The sequence below is a fragment of the Condylura cristata genome, unplaced genomic scaffold (genome assembly GCF_000260355.1).
Source record: "Condylura cristata isolate star-nosed mole 26May11 unplaced genomic scaffold, ConCri1.0 scaffold00021, whole genome shotgun sequence".
Taxonomy (NCBI): Eukaryota; Metazoa; Chordata; class Mammalia; order Eulipotyphla; family Talpidae; genus Condylura; species Condylura cristata.
The window spans coordinates 12,188,209-12,213,277 of NW_004567122.1; the positions used below are offsets into that span (position 1 = coordinate 12,188,209).

Sequence of the window (25,069 nt, forward strand, 5' to 3'; positions counted from 1 at the left end):
TAGGATATGAATCATCTCATATTAAAATAATAAATGTTAAAACACCAGCACAATTATTATTTTCTTCAAAAGGTTATTGATTTGCCATTCATTTCCAAAAATACGTGTTTGTGACTTTATATCTCAACATATAACAAATACTTACGCTGAGAAAACATAGCAAAGGTTTCTTGGAGGAGAAAGATTTCTTTTAGTCTACGAAGAGTCTGTGTATCATATAGAGAGAATATCATTTGCTTGCTTCAACAGGTATAAAATCATAAAACTTTGGTGAACTTTTTAAAATTAGGGGACTTAACCTTGTTTCAAAATAGAAGTAGAAGATGGGATTATTAATTCTTTCATTAGCAAACTATTTTAAATTTGCTTGTTTCAAGTTTCTTTAATATATACCAGGCTATGTGGCTCCCACTTACTTCATGAGTTTATTTTGATTTTTTAAAAAGATTTATTTTACATCCAAGAAATGGAGTATAGACCAGAGGTACAGGGGATGAGAGGATTCACCAGAGACAGAGTGGGGAGCAGAACAGGCAGATTACTGAAATAAACTGCTGAGGGGAGCAGTGGGTGGGACAGGAGAAGTCTGCTGCGCACTGTGGGTCACCCCCCTGGTGGGGTGTGGGGGAGATGCTGCAGTGGCTGTCAGTAGCCTGACAGTGCTGAGATTTTTTAACCCCTGAACCACCAGGGAGGCCCTGCATGAATCTATTTGAGATGATTGGAAAGAGGCGCTGGGAAGAGAGGTCAGTTCCACCTTAAAGTAGCTACATTTCCTGCACAACTCTCCAAGGGTTGTTTTTGAACCACTGAAGTCATGCATGTTTTTGTAAGATTGAAATAACATGGTTCCCAGGGCTACCACTCTTCACAATGTAGCAAATGAGCAACTTTCTGTGCTTTTCTCAGCTGCTTGCACTTGAACATTTGATTACATAGCATCTTCTGCACAGATGAGACTTGCCCTAGGAGCACTGGGGAATTGGAGCGAGCAGGCTGCCACTCTCCGAAATCACTAGCACTTTCCCTAATCAAGGCTTAATTGTCTCCTTCAGATCCGTATCTGGGCCCGGAAAGATGCCATCGCAAATGGAAATGCAGACTTTGCTTTGAACATCACAGGCCCAATCTTCTCTTTTCTGGAAGATTTGTTCAATATTAGTTACCCTCTTCCAAAAACAGGTGAGAAAAAAAAAGTAAACAAAACCAAGTATGGCATGTTCCTTTCCAATGCAATGAATTTTCCTCTGATGGGGACATAGATTCAAAGGGTACCCAGCAAGTAGGACCCACCATCACCTTTCAGCTACAGCTGGGAGTTGGTCCCTTGGGGGCCCCCCCTTACTAATACAGGGCAGCTCGTCTGTCCTGAACCCTTATAGCGGGCCTGCGTGCATTTCCCCAGTTCTCTTTAGTAAGTTTTCGTTTTTGTTTTTTAATATTCTTTAGCTGCGAGTCATTGGATTAGTGCTTGGGGGTCCCATCTGTGAATTTTTGTTGTCTAAAATTGGAATCATGTGTGAACATAATATGATCCTTGAGGAAATAATGTAAACATTTTATCTCGCCTAGATTTGTATGGTATGTCCCTTAAACTGTGTAAGGCACTCAGCTTAAACGTTGCTCTATGTTTTTCTCTCTAAATTGAGGCAATCATGTAAATGTAGTTTGTTCCCCTGACATGTTAGCTGAACTCATGGAAAAAATATGTTCCGCCTATACTGGCAGATGGTGGAAGAATGTGGAGACTGAACATTTGGGGGCTCGAGCCTCTTGAGCCCCAGGAAGCCAGGAGCCCTGCAGCTCCAGTCTTCTGGTTAAGGGGCAAGAGGAAGTGAAGAAATGGGGACCAGTGCCAGCCCATTCAAGGAACTCAAAGGCAATGCCTGTCCTTTGGAAAGTTAAAGGAGCAGGAACTTGGGCTGGGAGATCAAATTTGCAGCAAAGTCTGTCTCTGGAGGATCTCAAGATGGCCCTTACCTAGGCAAGAAAAATTCTGTGTCTTTATTTTGCATAAGCAGTCCTGAGTCCTCCTGACGCCCTGTCCCTTCAGCTCATTCCTCTCTCCCGTGAGTCTCCTGAATGAGTACCTCCTGCAGCTGATCACGCCTTCCCGTGCCTCCACTTCTCCCTAACTTACGTCACAACCTCTCTACCTCAACAGACCTTGCTGAGCCCATCACCCCCAACTGTCTCCCTGCTGTCTCTCACTCCGAATTCAAGGACCTTTCCAAAGAAAAAAAAAACTGATTATGTTGCTGTTTAAGACCTTGCTATGGCCTCCCTTTGTGCTGAGGTCAAGTCCAGACCCCATACTCTGTCTCTCTGACAGTGTTCCTCTTGCCAAGCCGTCAGGGCCTTTGCTAAGTCTGCACAGTGGGAAGGATGTTCCACTGCCATCTCTATCCACGTCTACACTTCATCTTCCTCTTCGCTGCCAAGGCTTGCTCACTTGCAGTCTGCCACCCTGAATACCTTCTACTCAACTGGTTCATTTTTAATTTATTTTCCTTTAATAAATAATTATATATGTATATATATTCATTATTGTTCTTCCTTTTTTTATTTTTACAGTGTTTGATTTCTTTTCTGAGGTGTGGTCCCCATAGAACTCCCCCCACCAGTTCACCCATGCACCATCGTCATAGTCCTGTGTGCTCTTCCTTCCCTCATTCTGATCCCTCCTCCTCCCCCTCCCCTGCAGAATATCTCTGATTTACAGTTGTCTGTTTTTGTTTTGTTGCGCTGTGTTTTCTATTGGTATTATTTTTATTCCCTGATCCCTTGTGTGGCTTCCCCATATCTCCTATAAGTGAAACCCTCAGGTATTTTTCTTACTCCTTATTTCACTGAGCATAATCACTGTTAGCTCCATTCATGTTGCTGCAAATGCATTAGTTTATCTTTTTGATTGCCGAGTAGTATTCCATTATGTATATGGGCCACATCTTCTTGATCCAGTCATCTATCTTTGAGCATATGGGTTGATTCCAAGTTGTACCTATTATAAATAGTGCTACAATAAACATAGAGGTGCAGGTATCCTTTTGAATTAATGGTTTTGTGTCCTTTGGGTTGATCCCCAGGAGTGGAATTGTTGGGTCATATGAAAGTAGTCCACACAGCTTTCTATAGTGGTTGGACCATCAACTGGTTAATGTTCTAAAATAAAGTCTATATTTTTCAAAATGGTGAGTTGGTGGGAAATGTTCCTGTACCTTCACAAGCAGCTGGGGCATCTCCATCCTTGGTGTTTCTGGTGGCAGTTAGCTGAGCCCTGTGTCTTGAAACCAGTTGAATAAGTCTTTTACTAAAGACCTGCTGAAAGGCTGCCCTGGCCAAAGAACCATGGATCTTTAGCCTCTTGGATACAACAGCTGGGGTTAGACATAGGAACTTCCCTATGGATTTTGTCATATGTAGTTTGTCAAACAAGACTAGTTTTTTGAGTTTTTGAGTTTATCCCAAACTTTGCCTTTGGACCACTTCCTTTTGGCCTTACCCCCAGATTTGTTCACTGAATCTTTGTCTTTCTTGGCTGACTTTCTAGCATCGTTCTTTCTCCTTATCGTCCTTGGGTAGCATCGAGAAGTTCACAGAGCAGCAGCTACCATGGCAGCCTTGCTAATATTCTGAAAAACAACAACAAAACACTCAGCTGGTTCTACAATGTGTCCTTCTTGTAAGTTCCTATGGAGTGCTGAAGCTGCTGACTTGGGAACCACAGCATGAGATACGAGCAGTATTCTAAAGTAGAGATGGTAGAACTATCAAACATGGCTCTTGCCTACTGTTTGCATGTCCCATGACACATATAAATAGTTTTCCCACTTTAAAATGGGTTTTTTTTAAACCAAAGAGTATTTTTTGACTCATGGGAATCATATGCAATTCAAATTTCAGGAGCCTGATAACTATTTTTTTTTTTTTGATATTTCTAAGATCTACAATGCTTACTTTCCATTTGACATATTGAATCCTCTGTGGTCCAAACTTTGCACTGATTAAACACGTTTTTGAGGTTACTTAAAAAATGAAAGGAAACATAGGGAGATGTATATCAATATCCACGCTATTATCCTCCATATCAATCCAAATGTTGAATGACTTTCCAAAAAGAGGATTTATTTTTGCATTTTTTATTACGGCAAAATCATACAATATGAAATCTACTATCATAAACTTTTCTTTTTGCTTTAGCTTTTTTTTAAAATTTATATATCCATTTACATTGTTGTTTATTTTAAAACAATATTTACTTTCCTCCATCCCCAATTCGGAGAAATGTGGGGGACTATGGTAAAAATAGGAATTTTTTAAAAAAGATTTATTAAAAAAAATTTATTTTATTTATGCTTGTAGAACTGGGGTACAGGCCAGAGGTGTGGTGAGTGAGAGGATTCACCAGAGACAGAGTGGGGAGAGATCTACTGAGACACACTGCTGGCGGGAGCAGCGGGCGGGTCAGGAGAGGTCTGCCACGCCATGTGGGTCAGTTCCGTGTCCGAGAATCGAACTCATGCTGCTGTGGCTGCCAATAGCTTCATGGTGCTGTGCTTTAACCTGTTGCACCACCAGGGAGAGCCCCAAAATAGGAATTTTTAAAAAGATGATGAAGCATTTTGCTGTTGCTCCAGAAAGATCGCGTCAGTCTATACCTTCACATGGCAATTCTTCTGCACCTAACTCTTAACACTAGCGACAACCCACTTACATATTGAAACCATTGCTTTGTTAATTGTTTTACGTTTTGTTTTCCATAGTCAGTGATGTTGGGCAATTTAAATTAGATTTTTTGGCCTTTGAATTATTTCTTGTGAGGTTTATTCACATTTTTGTTTTTACTTTCTGACTTGCAGAGATCTTTCAATATTAAAAAAAAATCACCTAGTTGTTTGTGCTGCAGATATTCTCCCCAGTTTATTAGGTTTTCAAATTTATATATGGTCTTCTGGGAATGAAAATACTTAAGTAGATTTTATTTTTTAGAGCAGCTTTAGATTGACAGAAAGTACAGAGAGTTCTCGTATTCCTCTTCTTCCCCTCCTTTTGATTGCTGCTATCATCCTGATAGTGTGAGCCATTTATTACAATGGATGAAATAATATTAACACATTATTATTAACTAAAGTCCATAGCTTACATTAGGATATACTCTCTGTGTTGTAGAGTTCTATGAATTCTGACAAATGGTAATTTACTAATGCACAGTTACAGAATCACAGAAAATAGTTTCCCTCCTATGCTTTGCCATTTCACCCCCATCTTCGCCCCCAAATCCCTGACAACCACTGATATATACAGATATGTGGCATTACATCTATATATTGATGTATTGAGATCTATACTCTCTTTCTCTTTAGTGCACCTTTTCCACAATGTTATATAGTTGGACACATACCACGTGAGGGTTTTCAGGTTTGTTTCTTTTACTAAGCCATGTGTGCTCTTCCTCCACGAATATTCATAGTCTGGTAGCTCATTTCTTTTCATCATTGACTAAGACTCTCCTGTATGGCTATGCCACAGTGTGTCAACCCTGTCACCTGTTGAAGGGCATTTTGGCCACTCCCACTTTTGGCAATGACAAAGATGATTATAGACATTCATGAGCAAGTTTTTGTATGGGTATAGCTTTCTACTCATTCAGGCAAACAGCTAGGAACTCCATTGGTAGACCCAATGGTAAACCTATACTTGGCTTTACAAGAAGGCACTAAACTGTCTTCTGAGGCGTTCTACCATTTTGTAGTCTTATAAGCAATGCATCCAATTGCCTGTTGCTTCACAGCTTCTCCGGCATTTGGTGCTGTGTTCTGGCTTTGAACCTTCTTATCAATTGTGTAGTTGTATTCCGCAAATGCTTTAATTTGCAGTTTCCTAACAACATAAAATAAGATGTTGAGTATCTTTCCTACATCCTCTTGCCATTTGTGTATCTAATTTAGTGTCTATTTAAATCTTTTGCCCATTTTATTATTAAAGTTTATTTATTTTTAAAGATTTATTTGTGCATACAGAACTGGGGGACAGGCCAGAGGCTCAGGGGTGGCGAGAAGCTTCACCAGAGACAGAATGGGGAGCAGAACAGGCAGATCTACGAAGCACACTGCTGAGGGGAGCAGCGGACGGGTCAGGAGAGGTCTGCCGCGCCATGTGGTCACTTCCGGGGCGGGCGGGAATGGAACTCATGTGGAAGTGGTTTCAGATTCTTAGTGCTGTGCTTTAACCCGCTGCACCACCAGGGAGGGCCTAAAGTTTATTTTTATTGTTCTATTTTGGGGACTTTCTATATTTTGGATATCAGTCCTTTATCACAAACACTTGATTCCTTACATGGTCAAAACCAATTTATTTTCTGGCTTCTGTCTAGTATTAGTCTTTAAGTCCTACTCTCCCCTCTGATAGTAATTATTCACTTGTATTTTATTTCAGTATTATGTGGTTTCATCTTGAGAGATTTATAACTGGAAATCTCAAATATTTTTTGAAGAGATGATCTCATTTCCCCTCCATTTAAATCCACTTAGATATAATTGCCTTGCCTAGTTTTGACAACCGTGCAATGGAAAATTGGGGACTATTGATATTTGATGAATCATTATTGTTGCTGCTACCAAATGATCAACTAACAGAAAAAAAGACTATGATCTCCTACATTGTCTCTCACGAGATTGGACACCAGGCATGTGGTAAAATGTTCTTTCTTCTATTTTACGTGAAGATATTCTTCAGCTGTTCTACCAAAAGTAGCAAAAATTTTTTTTAAAATGCTATTACCAAATGAAAAAAATAATTCAAAAAGTGGGACAGTGAATGAAAACAAGGAAGGGCCTGTGTAAATAGATCCTGGATGAATTTGTACTGTTTAATGAGAACTTACAGTCTACTCAAGGGTCAGATATTTATATCTGAAGAGTGACTTTGTTCTGCAAAGTTCCCTTTGGGGAAAGTAAAGCAAGCAGAGGTATGATTATTTGGTTTTTATCCCTTTTGATATAAGGAATCTTCAAAAAGGTACACATGAAAGATATCCCTGTTTCTTTAGTAGACTGTTATAAACTGGTAAAATATTAGCAGTAAGGTGAGCAGCATAAACAAGTATTTATCTACATTTATCTACATTTTATTTTATTTTAAAGGTTTGTTTTATTTATGCATACAGAACTGAGGTACAGGCCAGAGGTTTGTTTTATTTATGCATACAGAACTGAGGTACAGGCCAGAGGTTCAGGAGGGGTGAGAGGATTCACCAGAGACAGAGTAGCCTGCAGAACAGGAGGATCTACTGACATACACTGCTGAGAGAAGCAACGGGCAGGTCAGGAGAGATCTGGTCTGCTGCGCCATGTCGGTCGCCTCCCTGGCTGGGATTGAGCTCGTGCTGCAGTGGCTGTAGAAAGATTGACAGTGTTGAGACTTAACCCAGAGTGCCACCAGGGAGGGCCATTTTCCATCTATATCTTGATCCCTATTAATACAAATTTGTCAAGAGAAAAATCCCCTGAACTAGGAAACTACTATTTTTCTTCTTATGTAAATCCATAAGAAGGTTTGGGAAAGAGTGATTTTCTAGGGTAGAGTAGTGCCTTATGACTAGGTTAATACCTACTTTCACAAGCTTTGATCAGTTACCCAAGGCGCCATCTCTTATTATATCCTAAGTGACACGTTGTTTTGGAATACCGGCTGCTAACTATTAAGTACATCACAGCTGTTATAAGAATTTGGTGAAATACCAGGGTGTGGACTTGTTGGTTTTGGAAATGATTGTGTTTTTCTTTCCTGATCCTATTCATCAACATTTTGACACTTTCTCTCTGTTCAGCTCAAATAGAAAATAATTATAGCTGAACCACATAGCAGAACGTACAATTACTTGAGTGATTTATACATGGTGCATATCAAGTCATGTTCTTAAAACATAACTGCTAGCAACAAAATCCTATTGTGGTCTGTTTAAAGTAGAAATGCTGGCGTTTGTAGGGTTTGAGTGAACATTCGGTACATTTGCTTTATTTGACTGAATATAACTTTTGGGCAAAATGGACAGTTTCAGAAATGTTTCTCTAACTTATATTGTTTGCAAACATCACAATTTCAAAACAAAACGTTATTTTCAATCATTGGATGTTACATCTTTATTTCTGAGAAATGCATGACTGATCCTCTCTTCATATTGAAACAGCATGTGTTTTTGGACTCCTCAAGTTTTGTTAGTGATAGAAAATAAAGTTTACGTTTTTGATCTTACATTTATTTGACATTCAATTACGATAAATAGTACTTACACTGAAAAAAAACTTTTTCTCCCATCTGCAAAAAGTGGTTTGGAAACTTGGTTACCATGAATTGGTGGAACAATATCTGGCTCAATGAAGGTTTTGCATCTTACTTTGAGTTTGGAGTCACTAACTACTTCAACCCCAAAATCCCAAAAGTAAGTATGTCTGTTAAATTTATTTGCAATTTCTTCCTCCTCATTACAAAAGTAATGCATATTCATTGTTGAAAAGTAGTGAATTACAGAAAATTAGAAGGAATACTACCTTGCTTGTAATATCAGAGATGTTAGCATTTTTCACTTTGTTCATTTCTTTTCCCAGGCATTTTACTTGTTATAAATCATCATAAAATTGGAAAATTATACAAAATAATTTCTGTGTTATCATTACCATTTCCATAAATCATTAAGTGACTTTTGAAAACAAGATTTTTATGGCTGCCTCATACTTTATTCCATCAACATATAGTATATTTATGCATATATGTAATCTTTCCATATGTTAGATTTTTGGTTATTTTCACTTATTCTTAGCTAGACTATATATATATATTTTTAAAGATTTATTTATTTGTACATACAGAACTGGGGGACAGGCCAGAGGCTCAGGGGCGGTGAGAGGCTTCACCAGAGACAGAGTGGGGAGCAGAACAGGCAGATCGAGGAAGTACACTGCTGAGGGGAGCAGCAGGCGGGTCAGGAGAGGTCTGCCACGCCATGTGGTCACCTCCGGGGCAGGCGGGAATCGAATTCATGCGGAAGTGGCTTTAGCTTCTCAGTGCTGTGCTTTAACCCGCTGCGCCACCAGGGAGGACCAGCTAGACTATATTTTAAAGCAGTTGTAATCAGCAGTCTATGACTTTAATGATAAGTAATATGCTTCGTCATGTACATTACGAACACAGATGTTGTTTTGTATATAATAGCTGTTATGAATTATTAATACCTGCACTCTTATAGCTGAGATTGTTTTGTTGTTTTGAGCAAAACTACTGTAAAGTAAATTAATGGATATGCAAATCTGATTATTTGGACTATAAGTTTTACTTTGGATAATTTATTGGGAATTATTAGGCTGTGCTTTCACATGGCATGATAAACCCACACTGGTTTGATTTTATTTGGTTAGTTAAATGTTGGGACTTAATATCATCTCTTGACACAGACATCACTCTTTATAGCAAATCAGAGGGGCCTCAGCCCCCTCCCTCCTCCCTGTTCCGGCCTTCTGCCCAATCTGTGGACTCCCACCCAGCCCCCTTGCGGGCCTCCCTGCTCTCGCTTCACTCCCAAGGGTTTCCAAGGCTTGATTCTTGGACTGTCTTCTCCTTCTACCTTCACACATTCTGAGAGTTTATTGCTATTTGAAACGCTCATCTCCCCGGCTGACCAGACCTTCCCTACAGGCTGTATTTGTTCACTTCGAGGAGATGCTCAGAATTTAGTATTTCTATTCTAATTGGTGGTAAAGTTTTAGTTTTATAAGAGGATGGAAATGGTCCGTAGATGGTATTTGTTTTCCATTGATTGATTGTAGAAAAGTTGACAAAGCTCTCTTGACCCTACACAAACTTAAAAAAAAAAACAAAAAACAAAAAACAGCCACCATCTTTCCATGTGTTTGTGAAATTGCAGTTACTTGGAAGCTCTGGTAAAGCAGCCTCTAAGCACTCCAGTTTCATACCGAACACCCGATCCTTTGCCTGTACCCTCCAACAAGCCTGCCCCTAGCAGTTCAGCCTCTGCTCTTGCTTCTCTGGGCTATGATCAGACACTGCTTTGCCCAAAGGGGAGCTCTGACAGTGTCATATATATCGATCAGGAGAGTGAAGTGTTGAAAGGTCAAGTGACTTTTGCAAGAACATTTTTCCATTTAGGAAAGAACCATGGTTGTAGCCCGGTTGCCCAGGCCTAGTCTGATGATAGATATCATGACAATAACAGCAATAATAAAATATTTCCCATTCGCTGAACACTTAGGATTTAAGTGCCAGGCAGTGGACATTCTTTGCATGCATCCCTGTAAAGAATCTTCAGAGCAGTTACATGCGTGGAGTTCTTGAGGAGGCCGAGGCATAGAAACATTAAGTCATCCAAGGCCTCACAGCGATAAGTCAGAGGCCTGATTCAGTTCCAAGTTTTTCTGACTTTAAAGCCCATGACTTAATCTTCTGTCCTCTGTGGTGTAGGCATCCGGGAGTGTTCTTGTCCTCATGGAGTATGTGTTCTTTATATGGGTCTTTTATTACAGGTTAACTTTATCTACAGAGAGTCAATCTTTGTTGTCTTCAAAAGCCCTTTTATACTCTGTATTTACAAAACTGTTTATATCTTTTATAAAACAAAATCTCCATGTGGTCAGAGTCGCTGTTTCTGAATGTGTTTGGCTGTATCCCAAATTAACTCCATGCTTAGGAAAGACATTCAATTCCCATACCCTGATTAACCTACCTTCTATTTTCTTAATTAAACAGAACATATCATTACCATCCATGGTACTTGGTTACTTCCATACAACTAAAATAGCTAAGATTTTCTCCTATCTGAGAACATTCGGTGAAAACATATTACTGGTAATCATAAAGTTATAAGATTAGCTTCTTTTTTGCAGCATTTAGTTATTTCTTTTTATCGTTGCTTTCTTAATCACTCTTTTGAATCTGCATGTCTCAGTTGCTGGTGGAGTTGATTAGATACGAAAAAGAGCTTGCCAAAAGAGCTTCAGAGCCGATCACTTGAGGAAATGGCTATGAGCTTTGTTTTTAAAAAGCTTAAAGCCTTGTTTCAATGACCTTTGAGACATCAGGAACTTTGACTTCATTTAATCTCATAGATTGAAATTGAGTAAGAGAATCACAGAACCACATGTAGAAACATATTTGCATTTTTTTCTATGCCTTAGTCTAATTGCAACTGACAGTCATTGAAACATTAGCTGAGGCCCTCCCTGGTAGTGCAGCAGGTTAAAGCACGGAACTACGGAACTACGAAGCTAAAGCCACTTCTGCATGAGTTCGATTCCTGCCTGCCCCGGAGGTGACCCACATGGTGCAGCAGACCTCTCCTGACCTGCCCGCTGCTCCCCTCAGCAGTGCACTTTGTTGATCTGCTTGTTCTGCTTCCCACTCTGTGTCTGGTGAATTCTCTCACTGCCCCTGCACCTCTGGTCTGTAACCCAGTCTGGATGCATAAATAAATCAATCTTTAAAAATAAAATTAGCTGAATGACTCAGAGAGTTAAGAACCAGTTGCTTTCTTGGTCCCTCAGACTCCAGCTCTGCAATCCCTCTTCTATCTGCCTTCTTCTTCCTCGTCTCAGGAAGCAGAAAACTTGGTGGAGGAAAAGACTCATTGGGTCTTTGCAATCAATCAGATCTTCCTCTTTTCTGATCATTAGAGTGGAACAAAGCAGTCAAACACTTTTGAGCTGAGTTCTTCATCTATAAAATAAGTTTCATTGAAGTCATTCAGCCTGTTTTTATCAACCAAAAGCTATCATGATCATTGATTAAGCACTTGTTATGTGCTTGTACTGTACTCTATACATTGTCTGGTTCAGTCTTCATAGCAGCCCTGCAGAAATAATAACAGCAATAGTAACAAGTAATCTCAGCAATGGCTTTCAACCTTGTTGAGCATTCCTATTTGCCAGGCACCATATAAAGTGATTTGACTACCCTGTGGTAATCACTTTAAGTTTTGTTTTGTTTTTTTTTGCCTTCCAATTTATATTTATAATGCATCAGTCATTATTAGGGACAGTTATAAAGATGAGATGCAAAATGTTAAAATGAATGCTATTACAAGTAACTAAGCAGGAGTTTTGCAACTGTGAGAATAAATTAATACATCAGAAAGAAGATAGGAAAGAACTGTACTAACGTAGGTTTACAATACTGTAAGTTTCAGCTGTATAGCTTCATACCTTGACATCTGTCTGTACCCCACCACACCTACCACCAAAGACGTAGTTACCATCCACCTCCATCCAAGTGACCCCTCCCGTTTCACCTCCTGCCTCCACTTCCTCTGACCTTCTGCTAACCACCATTTTGTTGTCAGACCCTTGCACTAACAATGGAATGACATCCACCCAAGGGTACCATTTTATGACTGTTTCTTATTCAATTTCTGCATTTGCTTATGTGACACATTAGTCAACAATGAGATCCTCTCGAGAATTCTTGAGTGTTAATTTGTAAAATGTATCCTTAATGAATTAGCTCAGACTTATGCAAATATCCCTTCTAAATCCCTGCTCCTCCTAGTCTGTTTCTCAAACTAGCAACATCTGCATCATCTGGTAGTTTATGTGAAATATGGGCCCCCGTCCAGATCAACTGCCTTGGAATATGCGTTTTACAAAAGTCTCCAGGTGATACTTATTCACATTCAAGTTTGAGATGCATTGCTCTAAATGTCAGACTTTCTCATCTCTGGAAGAACACAATCGAATAATGGCCTCACCACTGGTATTAATAAATCTAAAAATAATATGCTAATAGGATGAGGCTGATTGAAATATTGGCAAACACAAGTGGGGAAGAATTTCAAAGTTTATCTGTCACCACTGAGGAATCAGAGAATCAGTGGGGAGCTGGGCCACGGGGCTCCCTGAGCTTCCCAGGGTAGGAGCTGGCTCCTTCTGTGACCCTCCACTGCCTGATCTCCTGCTCTGTCATCCCACATACCTCCTTGGCTAGGCATTGGTTTTCTGTCTAGCTTTTTTTTCAGGGAGAAATAGTCTTTGCCCTGAGTCTAAAAAGGCTCAAGTCTTTTGGAGAGTTCTGTACTTTGATTAAAAGATAATGCAGGCCCTCCCTGGTGGCACAGCGGGTTAAGGCACAGTACTAAGAAGCTAAAGTCACTTCATTATGAGTTCAATTCCCAGTCCCAAAGGTGACTACATGGTGTGGCAGGTCTGCCACACCTCTCCTGCTCCCCTCAGCAGTGTATTTAGTCAGTCTGCTTGTTCTGCTCCCCACTCCTTCTCTGGTGAAGCCTCTCACCGCCCCTGCACCTCTGGCCTATACCCCAGTTCTGGATGCACAAATAAATAAATCTTAAAAAAAAAAAAAAGAATGAATTGCTGTCTCATAATATACAAGCTATAAACTATAGGATCCAGTCTGTACATGTATTTCCAATTACAAATTATGTCACTGGCATCCTTGTGAGTTTGTAAATCTGGCGTGCCTTTGGTTTGTAAATGACCTTGAAAGAGAGCTCAACTTTAAGGCATTGCTCATAAAATTACCAATACAATTCTAGATGGTTAAAATCACCCAGTGATGCTGTTTTTGAAGGGCCCCTTTGGCTAGCTAGAAACCACCTTATGCGAAATGTGGGTTACTTTCTTGGAACCACATTAACTCTCATAACTGATTTTTTTTTAAATTTGAAGTAAAAAGGGATACCAAATGGGAAACATCCTACAGTTTTCTTATTCCATGAGTCCTGACTTGGTTGGCAGATAGCAAATCCCAGCTCACTTCTCCGTTATTATTTTTCTTCAGTGTCAGTTTTTTAAAGCATTTTAGAAACATTGACTTCAGTGTTTCTGCAATACCACAGAAGTTAATGTGGCTCACTCTTTTCCTTTTAGAACGAGGTATTTTTTTCAAACATTTTGCACGGTGTACTCAGAGAAGACCACGCCCTGGTGTCTAGAACTGTGTCCATGAAGGTGGAAAATTTTACAGAGACAAGTGAAATAAATGAACTCTTTGACTTATTTACTTACAACAAGGTAAAGTCAATAATAGATTTCTTTCTGCTCTGCATTCTTGCACAAAGTTGCATAAAGTGAATTCTAAGGGCCACAGGCGAGTGTGCTTCTCTGTCCCCTCTGGTACAGGTCATCTTAATTTTATTCTGTAGGTGGATTTCAGAAAATGTGGTTAAATCAATTCTCTTCTAGCAGCTATGAGCCCAGTACTTCCCACTATTATAAATAGATGTCACCGGCTATTTTTAAGGCAAATCCTTCAGTTTGGCGGAAATTTACTCTTAGCATATACATATCTCAATTAAAATTTTTGTGTCGCTTCAACTTTTTATATGGAGGACATTAGTTCTCCTTTTACCTGTTAATTACTGACAGTCTCCCACTTTACTACCATAGTTTGTGGTAACCCAACTAACAGGAACACAGTCAGGAACACAGCCCAGAATTTCGCTAATTAAAATGGTCAGGAGCGATATTTAGGTATTGAATTTTGTTCAGATAACGTTCAGCTTCTTATGTCTTAGGGAGCCTCTCTGGCCCGGATGCTTTCTAGTTTCCTGAATGAAAACTTATTTATCAGCGCACTTAAGGTGAGTCTATCAAACCATTGCTTACCTAGAAGGCAGGTCAACACACTTGCCCAGGCGTGTTATTTGTTTTAACCATAACTTTTCTGCTTTTACAGTCATATTTGGGGACATTCTCTTACTCAAATGCTGACCAAGATGATCTGTGGAGGCATTTTCAAATGGTAATCGTCCTGCTTCCTGACACGGGTGCAGAGTCGTTTCGTATAATACAGCACAATACTTTGGAGAGGCCAGGGAGGAAAGCCTGGGAAAGCGTTTTGCCTTGTTTATGAAACTTTCTTATGTGTGGGGTTGTTTTCCTGGTGCCCAGAACAGAGCGTGACGCATAAATACATGATTCATAGATGTGTTCACTCAATGAGTGAAACAGGGAACAGAGTACTGAATGGGGTTCAGCATATCACCCACTGGGGATTACTATTTATTGTACACGAGGAACAGAATAGCCTATTTCTCTCAGCAGATTGCTACCTCAAAAGATTTTGAAGATAAACACCTATTTCTGTGATGCTTTTTTAAAACAGGCCATAGATAACCAGAGTAAAATTCTTTTGCCGGCAACAGTGAAAAGCATAATGGACAGTTGGATGCACCAGAGTGGTTTTCCAGTTATCACCTTAAATGTCTCCACTGGTATCATGAAACAGGAGCCTTTTTATCTTGGAAAGGCTAACAATCAGACTCTTCTACCTCACAAGTAGGTAGATTTCTCCCCTGTCTACACCTTCAGTGGGATTGAGCTCTGACCTAGGGGAATCTGGTCTGTGGGTGAGGAAGCATACCCCCCCACACTGGGGACACCCCTACTCCCAGGTGACACTGGAGTGGTGGGGGGAGGAGAGCACCCAATGTTCTGAGCCAGGTCAGAGGGCTGATTTCCCCTGAGGGCTCAGGTCACACAAGAGACAAAGCACTGGATCCCTCAGACCAGGTATGAGCTACGCAGGATTCTAGTGGTGAGGCAGTGAGATGTTGGGGATGCCCCAGGGGAAGTAAGAGAAAACGGGCCCCCTTACAAGCTCCATTTCTCTTCCCTAGAAATAGCACCATATGGGAACAGCATCCGTGGGGACCAGTTCTGTGCAAGTCCACACACACGCACACACACACAGGTGTTTGTCACCATATCTGCAATAGACCCATGACCTTTAGACCTGGGTTCAAATATTGACATCAAGAAATGCAAACCTTAGGCAAGTCTTGTCGAAAATCTCTGTGTTTCTGTTGCCTTACCTATCAGGTGACTGTAATGACAGATATCTGAAGGAACTGTGGTAAACACAAAATGATAACATGAGAGTAGGTAGCTGAGCATTCAGCACTAACCCTTCCCTTTCTTAACTTACGAGATAATTTTCAGCTATTTCGGATAAATGTTTTGTGCCTTACTCTCATGTTGGAAATGTCAGCCCTCATGAATAACTAATTCTCAAGGGGGGGCCTCCCTGGCAGCAACAGGGGTTAAGACTCAGCACTATGACGCTATCCACAGCCACTGCAGCCTGCGTTCCATCCCCAGCCAGGGAGCTGACCCACATGGCGCAGACCTGTTCTGACCCTCCCACCCCGGCCCCCACATGTCCCCTCATCACTTGAATTTCACTTGATCTGCCTGTTCTGCTGCCCACTCTGTCTCTGGTGAACTCTCTCACCCCCACCCCACCTCTGACCTGCACCCCAGCTCTTGTACACACAACTAGTAAAATAAATCTTTTAAAAAATAATTCTTAAGTACCACTATCCAAACTTCCAGGCCCCATTACTCTTTCTTTAAAACCCAGGAGGCGGGCCCTCCCTGGTGGCGCAGTGGGTTAAAGAACAGCACTGAGAATCTAAAGCCACTTCCGCATGAGTTCGATTCCTGCCTGCCCCGGAGGTGACCACATGGCGTGGCAGACCTCTCCTGACCCGTCCGCTGCTCCCCTCAGTAGTGTCCTTCGTCGATCTGCCTGTTCTGCTCCCCACTCTGCCTCTGGTGAAGCCTCTCACCGCCCCGAGCCTCTGGCCTGTACCCCAGTTCTGTATGCACAAATAAATAAGTCTTTAAAAAAAAAAAAACCAGGAGGCTCTTTTCTCAATATTCTGTGACTTTTGGGAAAAGGTGTGTTCTAGCTCACCTTTAGCTGATAAACTCACCGTCTCAAAGCCAGCCTTGTGGGCTTATGCCTAAGACACGCTTATGCAAGGCGTGTCTCGGCAGATGGCTAATGACTTCCCTGTGGTCAGCTGCTTCATCCCGGCACGTCCACCGATGTGGGAGAGAGTATTGCCTTTCAGTAAATAAGAGTGCTCTGGCTGGTTCCGGCCGGACACTCCTCAGTGAAGGAGAAAGCTTGCGGCGGAAAAGTATTTTGAAATGTTTCTCAAGCTTTTCTTAAGTTGCTTTTCACCTCTTTTGGCACGAGTGGATTTGAGTCTGTCTGCAACATCTAAATGACCGCTTAAGTGAGTCCAGGTGGCTATCATTTAATATAAACAGATCTTGGAGGTTCAGGGGACAAAGCCATCTTGGCAGCTGCCTTAGTGTTAAGAAGTAAATCTCTGAGACACAAGAGAGAATAAAAAAATAGTCCAAGCGAAACTGGTTTGTTAAAAACAACAGTGAATAATCCTGAAAGTAAAGACCTATATCTCCAGCAGGAATAGTCTCAGATTTGAGTCGGTTTTTTTTTTTTATCATCTCATTTAATATTGACTCACCGTTTATATTCTTGTGAGTGAAAGTTAACTGAATTAAATTTTTTTTTCCAATAAGTAACACATGGATTGTCCCTATTCTTTGGATAAAAAGTGGAAGGACTCAGTCAATAGCGTGGCTGGATAAAAGCAGCAGTAAGTAATAACTTTTAAAGATGTCTTTAATTGTACAGATGAATATATGATATATATGTATAAAGACAGAATAAAAATTGAAATATCTAGCTTATGAAAAGCTTTCTATTCAAAATTAAATTATACCATTCTGTTTAAACGAAGAACTCTAGTAAAAATAGTTTCTAGTTAAAATTGCTATGTATGGAAAGAACAAAATTAGTGGTAAATTTGATACATATTTTAGATTTCCTTTACTTTTTGTGCTTTGAGGGGTTTATTATTTAGAATTAAGAGGCTATAGTATAAACAGTCATCAAACAATTTATAAGCTGTTTTTTATTTTTGATATTTTCCTGTGTAGAAGTGTTTCCTGAAATGCAAGTTTCAGATGCAGATCATGACTGGGTGATTTTAAATTTGAATATGACTGGATATTATAGAGTTAATTATGATAACTTAGGTTGGAAGAGATTAATTCAACAACTCGAAAAAGACCCTAAGGTAAGGATTTGAGTTTTTTTTCCTTCTTTTGGGACCTTTTACTAAATGTCATTGCTATTCTACTGTCTAGCGCTTTATAGACATTACTTTTATAAGCTCTCACCCCTAGTCATGCTGGAGCTTTTAACTTACTCTTAGGAAAAAAAGAGGGCTGGAGTGGAATGTGTCATGCTTCTGAATATTAATCTCACTTTTCCTCAACAACTTTACCTTTCAACATTAACATTAGAATACTTGCCCTGTTACTCATTCATTCTGTGATCTTTGGCAAATTACTAAAGGTTCTGCTTCCACTTCTTCACTTTAAAATGGGAATTGCATCCCATCTTTCTTATTCACTAGAACAGTTAGAGATGATGTAGATAAAAGTAAACTAATATTTCTAAGCCCCAAACAGGTGCTCAGTATATGCTAGAAATGCTCAATTTTCAGAATTGATATTCTCCCTCAGAGGGGAGAATTTAATTCTTCAAGTATCATTAATAATGCCATACCACTCACAATTGTAAAAGGAGTACAAATGATTGCATGGTATATAACCGTTAAAGCATGGACTACTCTGATGATTCAGATTTTGAATTTTACCAAACCTGCATCCATGGAGACGGATTTGACCTTGGGCCTCGCTGACTCAGTGCTGTTGTGAAACCTTGGGCCTTGCAGTGAGACTCAACCATACAACGAGAATGCGGACCTGAAAGGTGGCTTGGTGTGTCTCCTGCAAAGTTCTCTCATTGGGTCTCCATCGGATAGACATGAGTTCCTACTTTCATTCCTTATTTACTAGATGCTTGACGTTGGGTCTTTTATTTGGCTAGTCGTGCCTTCATTTCCTAACCTATATAATAATGAGTTTAGTAGACCAACCTTAAAGAGTTGTCATGAAGATTAAATGTGATGAAGCGTGTGTTATGTTTAATAGAAACCTGACTCACTTCAGATTTCCAGAACAACTTCAATATTTGGTAAAATTCCCTTTGAGCTTTTGAACAGAGTTATAAAATTCGCTTATAATAATATTTTGTTTTAAAGTACAAAATTCTTACTAATTCATCTCAGATCAATTCCTTATTACTAGCTATGGGAGCTGTATGCCACACCGTGGGGCTATGATTTCTTAAGACCATTGTGTGGTCTAATGAGATATGGAGACTGATTATTCCTAAAGCAAGTACAACTCTATTTTTACTGTTATTATTAATCTAGAAAATAAGCATTATCACTAGGGGCCTTCCCTGGTGGTACAGCGGGGTAAAGCACAGCACTATGAGGTAATCCGAAGCCACTGCACTGCAAGTTTGACTCCCCAACTGGGAGGTGACCCACATGGCGTGGCGGACCTCTCCTGTCTTCCAGCTGCTCCCCTCAGCAGTGTATTTCAGTTCATCTGCCTGCTCTGCTCCCCACTCTGTCTCTGGTGAATTCTCTCACCCCCCACATCTCTGGCCTATACCCTGTTTCTCGCATGCGTCAATAAATTAAAAAGAGTATTATCACTAACAGAAAAACTAAACCAAGACTATACTTAAGTCTATATAATATAGCTAACACTATACTAAGGAAAGAATTAAGCTTGTGCTGCTCAAATGCCTGAGGGTATGTTGTGAAGGTAAGTAACTCCTATAGGTCCAAAAGCTTGACCGTGCCGAGCCAGGGTGTGCTGAGGAAGCCATTGGCTATGGGACCCGCAGCACACTGAAGCCCAGTCAGAGCCCTGGAGATACAAGGAGTTCAAACAGACCCTACAGAGACGATTTAGCCATGGAAATCAGTGCTTTGTTAACAGAATTGTGTCAAATTAGTGCAAGCGGGAGAAGACAGATGCCACTTGAAAGAATTCCTCAATATTACCAAAATAGTGCTAAATAATATTTACTGAAGGCATCATATGCCAAAAATTTCCTTGATTTGAACTTCGTAATTTGATTGAATGTATGCTGTGTTTTGGAGAGATCTTTTAAACTTGGCTTCCTGTTTTATTTTTTAACAAGCTGTTTTTCAGGGAGTATTTTGGCATAACTCTATTTCATATTTAAACCTTATGATTAATGCCCAAAAGGATCATTTATCAAAAACAGATGTACAATAAATAAGTGAAGGGGCTATCCTTAGTAATGATCATTTCAGTGTACATGAGATAATTCTTATAAAAGTGCTTTCTAAGCATCCATGAGCTTTAAATGTTATTTTGAAGATTTTTTTTTTCACTACAAGATGTTCTCATTTTTCCTGTGCATATTTGGATCTAATTTGCAGGCTATTCCTGTTATTCATAGACTTCAGTTGATTGATGATGCCTTTTCCTTGTCTAAGTGAGTATATTTTCTTCTCTCATGATTTTAGAATATACCTTGAGAAATGTAGAGAACTTATAACCTCAGCACTATGAAATTGATTCTCTGGAAGCTACACCTCCTAACTCATTCAGATTAGGATAAAATTTTCTGATTGCAGTGGAATTTTATAACATAAAAATTGCCAGCATATGCAAGAACATGAAGGGAGCTTGAGGATTCTATGCCAAGTGAAAAAAAGACAGTCATAAAACTCCCATGTGCAATAAATAAGTGAAGGGACTATCCTTAGTAATGTTCATTTCTGTGTACATGACATAATGCATATAAAAGTGCTTTCTAAGCATCCATGATTTTTAAATGTTATTTTGAAGATTTTTTTTTTTCACTAAAAGATGTTCTCATATGAGGTACATAGCATCGTTCAAATCATAAAGATAGAGAGTAGGTGTTAGTGGCCACAACCTAGGAGGGGGTTGAAGAAGGAGGGCTGGGGGCGACTATTTGGTGGATACAATGTTTCAGTTTTGTAAGAGGAAGAGCTGTAGAAATAGATGTTTAGCAGGCTCACACAGCATTAGGCATGCATTTGACTCCCCTAAGCTGTAGACTTAAAAATGGCTAAGCTGGTCGATTTCATGTTATGTGTATGCTATTACAAAAATAAGTCACTGAAAAGGCTAATTTTTTAAAAGTCTGTTAGGAAAGAACAGTGATGTTCCCTGCTTCTAGAGAAGAAAGCCATAAAAGTGTTTTTATGTTTTTTTTAACAGTAATTTGAGAGGAAGGAATCTGTTCCTTCTCAGGTCAAAATTTGACAATCTGTTATATCAAAGTCTGTAGATTTTGCATATATTAATGCTGATGATGTTTGTGGAAGGATATTTTGATGACTTCTAAATCTGCATCTCTTTTTGACTTTTTTTTTTTCATCCTAACCTTCTTTCCTCTTTCTCTTTACCCAATTCAACTTTAACCATTCTTCATTGCCTTTCTGAAGCTTCTCCTCCAGGAAGTCTTCTAGGACTTTTCCAACACATGCATATGTTTATTATATTCATTGCCTTTTCTAGAACCTTTCATAAACAGCTTCCTACGTATATGTCCTAGCTCCTCACTGAACAATAAACATTTCAATGGCACACAAGTGTAGTGTCATATATATTAGTTTGTGCACTCACCAGTAGCTAGCAGACCATTTAAGAGAGAATGACTTTTTATAAATATTTGTTGAATGGAAGTTACACTGTCATAAGACATATACTTTCATAAGATACACGAATGTTCTGTTGACTGATAATCTGCCAACGTTTGGCCAGGATTTTCTAGAGCTCCCAAGAATTTGAGCACTTGAATGTGGCAAACTAAAAGAGAGAGTCTGTCCAGAGTGTGTGGGTTCAATTTATTAGTGCGATGGGACCTTTACCTTCTACTTTTTAGATTTCACATGCCCTAGTAAGTCAGGCATTGAAGCATGGAACATATATAGAATGTGTGCAAATCATTTAGGGAGTGAAGGTTTATTTGAGTGTGTGTTTTTTTTAAACCAAACAGAAACAATTATATTGATATTGAAATAGCTCTTGATTTAACCAAGTATCTTGCTGAAGAAGATGAAATTATAGTATGGCATGCAGTCCTGGTGAGCCTTAACCCCAGGGAACTTGTGTCTGACGTGAACAACTATGATATATACCCGTTATTAAAGGTAATTCCATTCTTTGTTATGTGGTTTTAAGAAAAATCTTCCCTTTCTCTTTTCATGTTCCACTCAGCATCTTTTAAATCAATCTTTTGAAATCAGTCTTTCTCAAAGTAATCATCTGTTAGCCCTGCATGAGTATTCATTTTCTTAGGAATGGGCAGATCATTCTTAAAGGAAAATGCCTTAGCTGTAGTTCTGGTCTAGGAAAGGAGTACCAGAAATGTTTAATTAAAGGTATTTCATTCTTGATGAATTGACAGTAGTCTTAAGAAACCAGGAATGGTTAGAAATTATATTCCTCTTTTTTTTTTTTTTTTTGCTTGGCAATCAGAATGGACTTTAACAACCCCATATTCATAATTGAAAGACTCTGATTTATAAGGCAAGCAGCACTTAAATCCAGAGAGGCACAAAACAGAAAAAAAGTAAATGTGGCTACTTTTGATGTTGAGAAAAGAGAGAAATTGCAATTAGTGAATGAAGACATGGTATCCCATCAGGTCATTGTACACGGGGAAAATAACACATAAAACAGTATATGGGGGGAGATTCCATTGGGAGATCTTGAACTTTATCCAGGAGCAGTAACCTCAGATCCTAAGGACTATGGCAGAGGTAATCCCCAGAGTAAGAGTTGGGGACCATATACCTTCAAAGGCGTAAGGCCACAAACAAACAAGCAAATGTGCTAGGTGAATTTTGGGGGGCAATTTCAGGGGGACATCACAGATAACTCAGGGATCCCAACTTTCTTTTATTTAGAGTCTAGAGTCCTGAAGGAACTTGGATGAGGGGGTGGTGGGTATTTGAAGCGGGCATTGAAATGTCTGTGAGACTGAGGTTACTGCTCCTGGATAAAGAACTAAAAACAAGTATGTGTTTTTAAAGTACTTTGAAGAATAGAGTCTGGTTTATTCTTAGGGATGTCTTGGTAAGTGTTTATATTTTATAATCTCATTTACCAACTGCTAGCTGAACAACAACAAAGCTATTTCAGACTGAGGACTTCAATCTGTCCAAGACTTACATTCTTGGGATCTTAGAAGTATGTATGTTAAACCTGGATTTCTCTCTCTCTCTCTCTCCACCCCCCCTCCACCCCCCAATTAAGTTCATTGAGATAAAGCTAGTTTATATCATTGTATTTGTTTTAGGAGTTATGGGTTCAAACCTCCACAAATGTGTGTTTTCACACCATGCCCGCCGCCAAAGCCCCAGTAATCCTGTACCATAAGCATGGAAGTTTTAAGGAAGAGAGTGTAATAGTTTCACCTTTTCACATTTTTTCCTGTATCCTGAAGACAGCTGGAAGTTAGTGTTGACACTAACTACTAATAATAGTAATATTTACTGAGTTCTTAACTATGTGCCAAGCAGTAAGCTTGTGTCCATAGTATTGACTACATATTGCTTACATATGTAAGCAATGGAAAACTTCACTAGGAAGGTTAAAAAATGATCCAGTTAAAAAAAATGATCCAGTTAAACATTTAGCAACATTTTATTTTTCATGGCTGAAGAAATATCCATCACTTCTCTATTAATGTCTTTTTAGATAAGGAGAAATGCTGTGCAAATTCATTGTTGTGAACCAGAACTAATAGTGTACTTTGTTACTGTTTATAGAAGTATTTAGTAAAGAAACTGATCCCAATATGGAACACTTATGCAACTATAATTCGTGCAAATGTGGCAGCCCTGCAAGATGACTATTTAGCTCTGTAAGTATTTTTTGGGCAGTTGAATAAAATGATTCATATGCATAGATCGGTTCCCACTGCATAATGAAGACCTTAAGACCCATTTCAGAGAGATTTTGTATGCTGTTGGAGAACATTAGCTTAGTGGTTGGTGAGCTCCATGTATCCTACTAGTAAATAATAACCTGAACTCATAATTTCCCTGAAAATCACACGGGAATTCCTAACTCTGTATTTTCAAATTTTTGGCAAGTGATTGAAATTTTAAGCATCTTACCATTGGCAGGTGGGTAAAGCTAAGGCAAGTCATCCGATACCAATGAAGTCAATAACATGGGAAAGCCAAATGGGGGAAAAGTTCCCTCTGTATATGATTGGTAACAGAAGTTCTACCAGCAATATAATGAGTCAGGTGGACAGTGAAATAGATCAGTCACTGTGTGTGAGCAGAGAAAATATTACAAATGGTTTTCACAGTGTTGGTTTGGTGAGTAGCGTAAACACATCGCCATGATGATCTGGGAAGAGGGTGAAAGGCAATCTAGCGTGATGGTGCACTGGCTTCCTTACAACCTAGTGCTTGGGTGTGTGTGGCTGGGTGCCTAAATTTAGGGAGAGAATTTGTAAACAAAAATAGTACAGGGTTTCTATTTATAGCTTCCGTCAATATAAGCTGAAATCGATTAGACCAAGTAAGAAGTGCAAAAGGTGATGATTTCCTCTCAGGAGTCTCTTGAGGGGAGAGATTTTAGCACCAGGGTGTTGACTGGAGGGCAAAGAGTTGAAAGGACAAATCGACAAAAGTGAGTGAGCACTTAACAGGGATGGTAAGTGGGTAAGGAAGGTGTGTGAATGAGTAGGCAGGCAAAAGTGTACTCAGCCTGGCAGTGTCTAGCTGAACAGCCACAGCCCAGCTCTCTGACGCAGAGGAGACCTATTTTTTTTTTTTTTAAGGATCAGAATAGCTTGTTTATTTGTGTAGAAGAACTGGGGTGTACACCAGAGGTGTGGGGTTCACCAAAGACAGATGGGGAGCAGAACAGGTAGACTGACTGAAATATACTGCTGAGAGGGGAGCAGTGGGCAAGACAGGAGAAGCCTGCTGTGCCCTGTGGGTCGCCTCCCTGGCTGGGGGTCAAACTCAGGTCATGGTGGTGACAGCACTGACCCTTAACCCTGAGGCCACCAGGGAGGCCTGATAAATGGCCCCTTGAGATGCAGATGCGTGAAGTCTTGGAGTAGAGGAACTCAAACTGCTTTTTGTAGCACTCCTGAACTAGTTCTTCACCAGGGAGAGTTAGGCTTTGCTGCCAGAGAACACCCTCTCACTGCAGCCAGCTTGCAATGGATAGGAAGAGGGAGTGAGCACAGTTGAATGCCCAGAACTCTCTCTCATGGGGCCTCCGCCCTTGGACAATCCAATTCTGCTTATCAGAAGATTATGTCAGGTTCA

The 25,069-nt window shown here is 39.8% G+C and overlaps 1 protein-coding gene across 1 annotated transcript in view; it reads left to right on the forward strand.

Annotated features, from left to right (window-relative positions):
* Positions 1-25,069, forward strand: part of LVRN (laeverin) — a 56,068-nt gene that overhangs the window by 17,186 nt on the left and 13,813 nt on the right. The window contains exons 4-15 of the mRNA XM_004686495.2: positions 1,056-1,182; positions 6,531-6,685; positions 8,327-8,440; positions 13,890-14,033; positions 14,537-14,602; positions 14,698-14,763; positions 15,127-15,299; positions 17,358-17,434; positions 17,778-17,917; positions 20,174-20,229; positions 21,766-21,919; positions 23,543-23,637. Coding sequence (XP_004686552.1) covers positions 1,056-1,182; positions 6,531-6,685; positions 8,327-8,440; positions 13,890-14,033; positions 14,537-14,602; positions 14,698-14,763; positions 15,127-15,299; positions 17,358-17,434; positions 17,778-17,917; positions 20,174-20,229; positions 21,766-21,919; positions 23,543-23,637 — 1,367 coding nt within the window. The remainder of the gene's footprint in view (positions 1-1,055; positions 1,183-6,530; positions 6,686-8,326; positions 8,441-13,889; positions 14,034-14,536; positions 14,603-14,697; positions 14,764-15,126; positions 15,300-17,357; positions 17,435-17,777; positions 17,918-20,173; positions 20,230-21,765; positions 21,920-23,542; positions 23,638-25,069) is intronic.